At 43.6% G+C, this 11,293-nt stretch overlaps 1 protein-coding gene across 9 annotated transcripts in view; it reads left to right on the top strand.

Annotated features, from left to right (window-relative positions):
- The window catches only part of Setd5 (SET domain containing 5), a 77,668-nt gene extending 70,818 nt beyond the window's left edge, over positions 1-6,850 (top strand). For 8 of the 9 annotated variants that reach the window (XM_031382850.1, XM_031382855.1, XM_031382857.1 and 5 more), the window contains 4 exons: positions 1,542-1,837; positions 3,214-3,347; positions 3,761-3,849; positions 4,314-6,850. In XM_031382850.1, the coding sequence (XP_031238710.1) occupies positions 1,542-1,837; positions 3,214-3,347; positions 3,761-3,849; positions 4,314-4,922 (1,128 nt within the window). In that variant the 3' untranslated portion in view covers positions 4,923-6,850. The remainder of the gene's footprint in view (positions 1-1,541; positions 1,838-3,213; positions 3,348-3,760; positions 3,850-4,313) is intronic. The other variant, XM_031382854.1, reaches the window with a different exon arrangement.
- Positions 6,851-11,293: the final 4,443 nt, after the last annotated feature.

Genomic DNA, 11,293 nt, shown 5'->3' on the forward strand with positions numbered 1-11,293 from the left:
GGCTGGCCTCGAACTCAGAAATCCACCTCCACCTGCCTCTGCCTCCCAAGTGCTGGGATTAAAGGCGTGTGCCACCACGCCCGGCTGATATGCCAGATTTTTGTACTAAATGTTAACAGTAAAAAACCAAGGACTGGGTGACTATAAAGGTAGCAGTCACTGCTCTGTCAGAGGACCTAACACCTACGTGCAACCGCTCATAAACACCAAACACGCCAGCCCTCAGGCAGCCCACACCCTCCTTCCCTCTGATAGCACATACATACGGGTAGATAAAATATATTTTAAGGCTAAACACACTTAACTGCCAAGCCTGACAAATCTGAGTTTGATCCCAAGGACACACAGGAGAAAAACACACTTCCCCAGGTTGTCCTTTGACCTACATATAATAGTTAATAAGTGGGGTTTTCTTTTGTTTTTTAATTAAATTTTGATTAAAGCTAATTTTAATTTTAATTAAAGCTAAAGCATATATGTGAAATCATATACCTGTGATATAAGGACCTGGGATACTGAGGTAGGAAGATCCTAAGTCCAATGCCTGCCTGAGCTACAAAGATCCTGTTTCACAAATATGAGTGAGTTTATAATATAATTTACAGATTAACCTCCCCCCCCCCAAAGAAAAAAACCCAGGATTCAAAAAGCAATAGAATACAGTAGTGAATGAATAGGAAAGGGGTTTTTTGTGATTGCAGGAAAAAGTGAGTAAATATTAGAAGGTGGTTTGAGGATTGGGGAAAAATTTCCAGGTTGTAGACAAGTTGCTGAAGTATATAAAAACAAAATACTTCTACTCACTTTAGTTCTTTAATACCTCTATTACCTTATATGTAATACAGATAGTCATAAATCCCATAGTATGTCTTCAAATTTTGAATATTATGAAGAACCCTGAAATACTGGCTTTTTCCTCTTGGGTGATACCTTATTTATTGTGGTTTAGTTTTGTTTGTTTTTAATGGAGTGGGTGTTCCTAAGGAATGAAGAACTTTTTCCCAGGATATAAAAGCATTCTGCTTTTCTGCCCTACTTACAGATGCCCCCACTGTGGGACATAACTGATAGTAGGTTACCAAGGTGATAGTAATCTCACAAGTTTCTCTGAAGAAAGTAAAAGGATATAGTCTATTTGAGCACCATTGTTTGAAAATGACATTTAAAATTTTTTGTCCTCACCAGTTTCTGACTGGCTTGAGTCTGTAGCACTGTTCAGATCTCTTTTATACCTAAAAAAGTTACAAAGGTACTGGAAAGATCCTTCAGTGATTAAGAGCACATACTGCTGATCCAGAGGATCGGAGCTCAGTTCCCAACACCCACATCAGATGGCTCACATCTGCCTGTAGCTCTCCCTCCAGGAATATTCCCAACTCCTGCATTCAGCATGTGCAGACACACAGTTTTAAAATACAATAAAGGTTATCATATTGATACCTGCTTTGTTCGCATGTCTTGCTACTGCTTTACCCAGGACTCCATCTTTGCTTTTGATAGTAAGTCACTCACTAATGATAGTGTTTCTTTTTCACATCTAGGTTTCCTTGCTAGAGTACCGCAAAAGAAAACAAGAAGCTAAGGAGAATTCTGGTGGGGGAAGTGACTCTTCACAGAGCAAAAGCAAGTCTTCAGGAGCTGGGCAAGGCGGCAGCAACTCTGTTTCTGACGCCAGCGCCCATGGCATGCAGGGATCCTCAGCCCGAACCCCCTCATCCCCTCACAAAAAATTTTCCCCGTCTCATTCCTCTACATCACATTTGGAGGCGGTAAGCCCGTCAGATTCCAGGGGCACTTCTTCTCACTGCAGACCTCAAGAAAACATCAGCAGTAGGTGGTAAGTTTATATTTAATTAGCTTTATAATTAAACTCAGGAAGTTATACATTTATTTCCAGTTTTACCTAAAATTTTTGAGCACTTATCTAAGACAGGCAATTTGCCATCTGTTTTCTTCAGCTAGGTAGTGTAAACCACATCCTCACCCTTCAGAGACTCTGGACAGTGAGGTTTTGGGTGTCCAAATATTTTATTTAGATGAGAGATAAGTCCATCCAACAGTCCAGCCAAATTGCCCACCCACCCAACCTTGGTGTGTGTGTGCATGTGTTCGTGCATGCACTCTTGATCACTTATACATACATATGGAGGTCAGAGAGCGCTTGAGGGAAACAGTTCTTCCCTCCCACTATGTTGGTTCTGGAGGTGGAACTGAGCCATCTTGCTGACTCTAGGTTTCTCAAATTCTAAAGGAACTGTGTTCTGTGCTGCTAGCTTATACAGAGCAGCAAGGTGCTCTGAAAAGAGTTGTCTAGTTAAGAGGTTGGATAAACAGCTCAGTGGTTAAGAGACTGACTGCTCTTTCAGAGGAGTAGGGTTCAATTCCCAGCACCCACATGGCAGCTCACAACCATCTGTGATGGGATTTGGTGCCCTCTTCTGGTGCGTCTGAAGATAGCTACAGTGTACTCATAAATAAAATACATACATGCATACATACATAGACTTGTCTAGTTTAGAAGACATAAAAAATAATGTTAATGACAAGTTCTCAGTATTGAACGAGATAGTTTTGTTTTGTTTTTCTTTTGCAATTTTTTGACACAAGGTCTCTGTAGCCCAAACTAGCCTTGAACTCTTTGATCCACCTGCCTCTGCTTTCTAGGTGCTAGGATTATAAATATGTGTCACAGTTAGGGGTACAGCACTTATTCTTTTTTTTTTTTTTTCAGAGGTAGGTAACTACATTTGGAGACTCAAGACCACCTTATTTTATGAGAAAGGGTCTCTCACTGGACCTGGAGCTCACTGATTAGTCCACAGTCTCTGGCCAGTAAGCTCCAGGGATCCTTAGACATGGGAAAGAATATACAGGTCTCAAAGTATTATATTCATTTATCTCTAAGAATCCTATAAAAAACTATGCTATATGTCAAGAACACTGTTTCAGAGTAGGAAATTTCACATTCAGACAGAGTTTAAAAGAAGTTAAGATCTTTAATCTACTTTTCCCAGATTGCTTTCTCACTGCCCCTACTTGTACACAGTGCGTAGTTTAAAGCAGAGGAAATGCCTTGTTTTCAATAGCACCTGGAGAAAATAATGTAAGGATGGTTTAAGAGTCTGTACTACACCATCTTTATCATGGTTATTTGTTTTAGACTCTTATCCCTTAATTTCTATGGCTTAAACTTACACTCTGGTACCTTTGCAGGATGGTTCCTACATCAGTTGAACGACTCCGAGAAGGAGGTAGCATCCCTAAGGTTCTTCGAAGCAGTGTGAGAGTGGCCCAGAAGGGAGAGCCTTCTCCCACATGGGAGAGTAACATCACAGAGAAAGAATCAGGTGAGCCAAGGTCTGCAGTTCACAGAAAATGTTGGAATAAAGTGAGTCAGTTTCTGTCATACTTAGGTTCTGCTTCATGCTAGCTTCCAGTTCATTCTTACTCTTTGGGTTACAGTATACCTGAGATCTAGCATTGCTTGCTCTCTGTCTGCTCTTTTCCCAAGGGATACTTTTCTGTAACTCTCATCTCCAATGTTCCGGAGCTCCACCTTCATGAAGGATGAAGAGAAAGAAGGAGACGAGAATAAGATGAGGCATTTAAAATTTAGCGCATAATTAACCACTTACTTTGCCCTTCTGGCATGCTGCGCTCATTTTTTCTCAGAGATCAGCATGTATTGATGATTTGACTGAATGATACCTATTTCCTATGTGTTCTAAGAAGCCAAGTTGATTCTTCTAATGCCTTCCAGACCCTGCAGATGGAGAAGGCCCAGAGCCATTGAGCTCAGCACTCTCTAAAGGAGCAACTGTTTACAGCCCTTCCAGATATAGCTACCAGGTAAGTCAAGAGACTTCTAGGCGTTAGAGAGAAAGGTGCCTGTGGAGTTTAGATGCTGTGTTTCTGGTCGTGACATACTGTCAGCTGCTAACGTCTACATAGTATAGCCCTGTAAGTCAGTCACCTGCTTACCTAAGGGATCTCAGTAAAGCAAACAAGTTCATCAGAAACCGCTGTTTGACTGCTTTTGGTATCCATTAAGTAAAAATGTTTTGGGGGAAGGAGCAGGCTAATGAGATGGCTCAGTGAGTAAAGGCAGTTGCTATCAACCTAAAGACCCAAGTTTAATCCCCAGAACCCACACAGTGTAAGGAAAGAATGGGCTCCTGCTGATTATCCTGTCCTCCACATTACTGTTACAGCACATACTTGCATGCGTGCAGAATAAAAGAATGTTACGAGCAGTTCAAGTTATTGAAGGAACTGAGTTAATTTCCTTATTCTTTCTTCCCAACTCTTTTAAGCTTCTGCAGTGTGACAGTCCACGGACAGAATCACAAAGCCTCCTTCAGCAGAGTTCGTCTCCCTTTAGAGGACATCCCACCCAGTCTCCAGGATACAGTTATCGAACTACTGCACTGAGACCTGGAAACCCTCCCTCTCATGGTTCTTCAGAATCATCCCTCTCTTCCACATCCTACCCCAGCCCTGCCCACCCTGTATCTACAGACTCGTTGGCCCCATTTACGGGGACTCCAGGGTATTACAGCAGCCAGCCGAATTCTGGAAACAGCACTGGCAGCAATCTTCCAAGGAGGAGCTGTTCTTCGAGTGCTGCTAGCCCTACCCCACAGGGCCCCTCAGACTCACCGACCTCAGACTCGGTTTCTCAGTCCAGCACAGGAACTCTGAGTTCCACCTCCTTTCCTCAGAACTCTAGGTCGTCATTGCCATCAGACTTACGGACTATCAGTCTGCCCAGTGCTGGGCAGTCAGCTGCCTACCAGGCCTCCAGGGTATCTGCGGTTTCCAATTCACAGCACTACCCACATCGTGGGAGTGGGAGTGTACACCAGTACCGACTCCAGCCACTGCAAGGGTCAGGAGTCAAGACTCAGACAGGACTTTCCTAGGGCTTCTGGATATGGGCAAACTGAACTTAATGAGCCCATAGCTGCTTCCTTCCAGCTGCCTCTGGAATCAAGGCCGAGCATATTGCTGGGGAAGAGGGGTACAAGGTGCCAGAGGAATGGGTCTGGTCAGCAAGAAATGAGACTTGTGGTCATGACTGGCCTCCAGCCTTGGAGAAAGATGTAAATCTTGTCTGAAGCAGAGACTATAAAGAAGTTTCTCCCTGCTGTTAAGGGTACATTGTTAACAAGCAAATGGTGTTTTCGGTTAGTAACGGTTCTAAGTGCAATGACTTGTGTTGAAGCCTATGTCTCCCATCCTTGCCTGTAGCCTGTAGTCACTTGTGCAGTAAGGACATCTTTTTCAATTAAAAAAAAATTTTTTTTTTTTTCTTTTCAAAAGAGAAAGTGAGAAAGAGCCAATCTTAAAGCCCCAAGCCATCTGAGTAGTGTTAAGGGTTTTATGCACTTAAGGGGGAAAAAGGTAGGTATGTAAACGTCTGCTGTGAGACAACCATTCCTAAGGCGTATCCACCTGGAGTGCTCCCCACCTTTGTCTTAAAGCCGCCAGGAAATGAGCAGGGAGAGCAATGCTGGGTGTCTACTCTGAGGCTTGCCTGGCTCTCTGAGAGGAGGAGCTCCTGGGTATTTAGGAGCAGCTTTGGGATGGACTGGGCTCCAGCTGTTACCATCCACTCCTCCTTACAGCTTAATGATAGCCCTGTGAAGTAAGTAGAGAAGTGAAGCAGGCCAGTGTAGGAAACATCCAGTGGTCTGAGTAATTTTTGAATTTTAATTTTCCTATTCCCAGTTAATCAGGAGTTGCTGTCCTAAGAGCAGGACGGTCTCCATGCACTCATGACTGCAGGGTAAGAATGGGACAGATAGGGTTGCGGAGTGGCACCGACAGGGCTGTGATTGTGTGTGGGGCCTGCCCCGCGTTTCTATGGGGGATGCTTAGATGACAGTGAGCAGGTGAGAGTTAACAAGTCACCCATACCCCTAACACTGTTCTGTAGGAGAGACAAAGAGCAGACTGGCTTCTCCCCATCAGTGCATTGTGCCTGTTGTACACCCCTGGAGGAGCCCTGAAGCCAGCCCAGGTGGGGTACACAATCTTTTTAAATTCCATATGGTTGCCAGCTTATTTCTTTCACTTGTTTACTGTAATACCTGGCGTGTTTTTATTTATCTAATTTTGTATTCAGCTATAACCATGGTAGGGTAGTGAGTGTATGACAGTGTGATCCCTGGTGCTGCAGTGGACCGTACTTCTTTTGGACAAGATATACTGTGAGTCTCCCTCCTTACCTCTAATTGTTTTCTTTCCCATTCCCTAGATTCTTTCATCTCCTTCTTTTCTACCCTGACCTACAACTATCATATGCACAGTCTTCTCTCTTTGTGTGTGACTGTTACAAAATTTCACTTTTCAAAATTGAAATCAGGTGTTTGCTCAAATGAGGGGAGAATTTTTTTTGTTTCGGTTTTATTTGTTTTAATGCTGAACCCTCGGCATAGTACTTTTTGTTGTTTTCCCCACAAACCCATCAGTCTGGGAGAGCATTGGGAGTGGAAATCATGTTGCCTGGGATGCCGGTTTCTTTGTATATTATATAAAACGTATGTAAATGTCTCTCCATTTGGGCTGGGGTTTGCATTCTCCCATTGGCTAAAAGCCAAGGGGAGAAGCCAGCGGGCAGGCGGCCCTCACCCTGCCTGGCACGTGCAGAGACCCCAGCCACTCTGTGTGGGCAGGGTGCTGTCAAGACCAGACCTCTGGGGGGGGAGGGTGGGGGGAGGGGGGAACTCTTGGAAGGGAAGGAGCACTGCTTCTTCCTCAAGTGGAGTGTTTACACCTTGCTGTAACATTTGAACTTTCACAAGAGATGTAATAATTTTGATAATAAAATTCTTAACCATAATCATCATCATGTTAAGAATGTATTTGTTCACTTCTGGAACATCACTTTCCCTGATTTAATCTTTCCTCACCAAAAGCAAGGTGGACTGGGTTGCTATTAGTGGAGTTCTGCCTAGAGTGGGGTCAAAAATCCTAACTCAGCTTCCTCTGGCTATCTTTTGATATCTATTGATATCAAGCCAGTGTTAATACAAACCTGCAATATTAGAACACGCCTCTGGAAGCTGACTTGGAACAGTGTTCTGGGATCTGTCATTTACTCTCATCAGCTAGACATTGATGTTTCTCCTTTAAAGGCAAAGCTAGCCATTATCTGTGGTAAAAGGCTATTATGCTGATTAAAACGGAAATGGGTCTGAACAAAGCAAGGTCTCTTCTCTCCTAGAACTTATGTCCCGAGGAGAGGTAAATGCTAGTGTGTAACTTTAATATCCACTTCCAGTTTATTGTGCTTGTTTTCACCATGGTGACCCCAGAGCATAAAGTGGAAGCACCTGCTCTTTCTAAACCCCAGCAGCAGCCTTGGAGACCACCAGCACATCACTGGGGGGCACCCCAGTCTAGATAAACCAGCTGTTAGCACTTGTCATCTCCCTCTCAGCACCCCAAATAGCCTTGGAAGAGTACCCCAGGAAAAACAAGCAATCCACTGCACTTGTCTTCAGTGGTAAGTGTCAAGGCCAATAATGCTGGGTAGAACCGGCTGGGAAGCAGCTCTGTGACCTGGATTGTACCCTGATTAGGCCAGATAGAAGAAAGCAGAACATTCAATTGGCTACTGACACAGGTGCTATCTCAAAGCCCCAGCATGCTGCACGTATCCTGGGATAGCTATGAATGTGGCCCAACACACTTGTAAACCCCAACATCATGTTGCAGTGCCAAGAAAAATTTGGTGATTTAAGGTATATACTTTCTCCCCGTTAGAAAACACTGAAGAAGGTATTACTGTTTTCTGGACAAGTCACTATGGCTAAAAAGGAGTTGACGCTGAAACTGAGACCTTAGCATCACTGGTGATGCCAGTTATTTCAGTTTTTACAGAAAGTGTAAGCTCCATTAATTAGGAGAAGCTTGATTGAGATGGAGCTGCAAAGGGGCTAGCTGAAAATCCAGTGGTGGACTAGAGCAGATGGTGTAAACCCTATTATTTGTTACCTTACTCGGCTCTTCAGAACTGTAGACAGTATGTGATAAGCTACAGTAAAACATAGGCAGTGGTGGTGCACGCCTTTAATCCCAGTACTTGGGAGGCAGAGGCAGGCAGATTTCTGAGTTCGAGGCCAGCCTGGTCTACAGAGTGAGTTCCAGGACAGCCAGGGCTATACAGAGAAACCCTGTCTCAAAAAAACAAACAAACAAAAAAAGTTCTTTGGGCTGGTGAGATGACTCAGCGGTTAAGAGCACCAACTGCTCTTCCGAAGGTCATGAATTCAAATCTCAGCAACCACATGGTGCCTCACAACCACCCATCATGAGTTCTGATGCCCTCTTATGGTGTGTCCGAAGACAGCTACAGTGTACTTATGTATAATAATAAATAAATCTTTAAAAAAAAAAAAAAGCTACAGTAAAACAGCACTTCTAGAAACTGGTAGGTGCAAGGTTAGATTTGCTTTGTAAATGAGGAATCCATATTCCTCAGTGGGGAGAATCTGTAAGATTTTAAGCAAAAAAGTGACATGAACTACTGTATGGTTTACTGGTTCCTGTTTTCTAACAATTACTCTCTTTAAGATTGTCTTGATCCTGTTGGGGGAAAATTTAAATAGAAACCGAGAAAACCATTTCCAGACACTAACGATTGTTCAGGCAATGCAATGGCCTTTGTGATGGCTGTTTTTGGTTGTCAGCTTGACTACATCTGGCATTATCTAAAATGCAAAATTGGAGGGCGCACTTGCGAGAGACTTTTATTTTGAAGAAGGGATATCTACTTCTCTTCTGGATCTTTGAGGTAGGAAGCACACCTTTATTGTGATCTTTTGAGCTCTGGAAAAGCCATGTCTTTCTGTGATCTGGAACTTGAGGCAGGAAGACACACCTTTAATCTTTAATGTGGGCAGAACCTTCTGCTGGAAGTTTATGGAAGGAGGAAGCTTTGTTCTTGGCCTCCTTGCCCTTGCCTGGCCAGCAGATCCACTCTTTGATTAACATTAAAGCCCCCTCCCTCAAGAGTCCAGTGTACACTGAAGACCCTCTGAGACATCAGCCTTGTGGAGTTTGCAGCTTCTGGACTCTTGGACTTTCTGTTGGATTTGCTGGACCTTATCCATAAGTCAATTTAATAAGTCCCCTTTCTATATAGAAGTTCATTCTATAAGAGGTTCATTCTATAAATTCTGGTACTCTGGAGAACCCTGACCTTCTGTTAAAATGGCAATGCTAGAGATAAAAACCTGAAGTCAGGTATATTTTGCAGTTACACACCAGGAAATCAGCAGTGGGTTTGATTGGCTGAAGTTGACTCAGAACCTCCAACCAGCTGTGTTTTGGTGAGTGTGTAAGGTATTCAAACATGGTAGCTGTATTTTTTCTAAAATAAAGTAATTGGAATCTAAGGATTCCTAGGGTATTTTGGAGTGGATGTTTTAGGAATACCTAAAATGCCTGTCACCACCACTTAATTCTGCCTCAGATAAGAGGAAAATAGGTTACATGGTTCTCTCTTTAAAACAAGCATATTCCAACCGCCACACCTGTCCAGGATGCTATTTGGTGGGGATGGCTCTGCATCAGATAGGAATATGAAGAATATTTTCCATCATCTTTGCCATAAATTTAAAACTTTTAAACAGCAGACACACCAAAGCTGGAGAACAACAAAAGCTACAATTGAAGAAAACTGCCCTAAGATAATCGAAGCTACAAATTAGGGAGGGAACCACATATGTGATTAATTTTTGTCAACTTACACTAGAGCATCCTCCAGACTTCTGTGGCCTGTAACACTGGCACGTCTGCCTGTTACAGCCGTTAGTCCCTCACAGGGCTTACAGTGACCACTCGCACCTGAGGCCACCCACAAAGGGACTTGAACCCCTCTCTGGCCTCGTAAACACAGAGGCAAACATAGACAGCAGACAACACAAAACAGAAATGCAGACAACATGAAACAGAAAGTAACACTGACAAAACAGAAAGCAACACAGACTTGCTCAAGCATACCTACAATCTATTTGCCAATTGTGGGTCTAGGGGAGCACTTCTTGGCCTTCCCGGCCAGCCAATACACCATCTGTAGTAAACTTGGCTCAACCCAGAGAACACAGATTGACAATAGATTGTTGCAATAACGTGAGGTTTATTGATCGACATACGTGGGGTTGCCCACCCTCACAGGGGGGGTCAACCTCGAACACAGAAAACATACATCTTTTATACCTTACAGATGGCAGATTCCAGTAACAGGTTAGCTGGTCCACTTTGATTGGTGGAACACAGGACAAAGGATAACTTCAGGCATTGGTTGATTTGCTTAGGGGGCTGTTCTTGGCTTAGCCAACTTCCCTATCCAGCTTTGCCCCTGGCCTTGAAAAAGTCTCTGGGAAAAGGCTGAGTAACTAGGTGGTAGGGGGATTGTGACAGTTTGTGGTCTTTTTCAAAATTCACCACGGGGGGGGGGGGGGGCGTTCTTTCGAGAATTGCTAATTTTGTTTTCGTGGACCCTAAAGTCATTGTGACCACCAGTTATTTGTGTTTTGGCCTTACTTAGCTTAGTCAGAATGGCCTGGTCATTCTGTCTCAACATTCTGACCACCAGAACTTTGTTTTCACAGAATGTCCTTAAGTATCTTTGAAACACTGCTTCAGTGTCTGAAGCTGCTGCTTGCAACTGTAAAAGTTTGTTTCCATATAGCTTGCTGCTTACAGGAGCTAGAACATGGCCCCCTGTTTTACTTTATTTCTACATTCTCAAAACTCTTCACTTTATTACTTCAGAGTCCCCTGGGAAGAGGGAACCTTAGCTGAGGAGTCACCTCCATCAGACTAGCCTGTCTATGGGACATTTTCTTGATTGCAGATAGTGGTGGATTGAATAGGTGTGGCCTTTGGATCAGGGATATAGAACTCTCAACTGCTTCTCTAGCACCATGTCTGCCTGTATGCTGTCATGTTGCCTACCATGATGATAATGGACTAAACCTCTGAAACTATACACCAACCCCAATTAAAATACTTCTTTTCTAATAGTTGCCATGTCGTAGTGTCTCTTCACAGCAATAAAACTCAAAACAAGACAGACTTTAGAGTGATAGGCCTGACCGTGCTTTTGTTTGGAGGAATGTAGACCTCTGGCCTGTAGATTAGAAGAGCAGTTGAGTGCTTTAAGCGAGGCTCAGTGGGCCATCCTAGTAGGAACATGGAAGACAGTGGTGCTGGGTTGTGGGAGCCCTGCTGGGCTCACTAAAGAACTCAAAACCGAAACCAGAGACTTAGCTCGCTGGGG

Source organism: Mastomys coucha, unplaced genomic scaffold, assembly GCF_008632895.1.
Source record: "Mastomys coucha isolate ucsf_1 unplaced genomic scaffold, UCSF_Mcou_1 pScaffold20, whole genome shotgun sequence".
Taxonomy (NCBI): domain Eukaryota; kingdom Metazoa; phylum Chordata; class Mammalia; order Rodentia; family Muridae; genus Mastomys; species Mastomys coucha.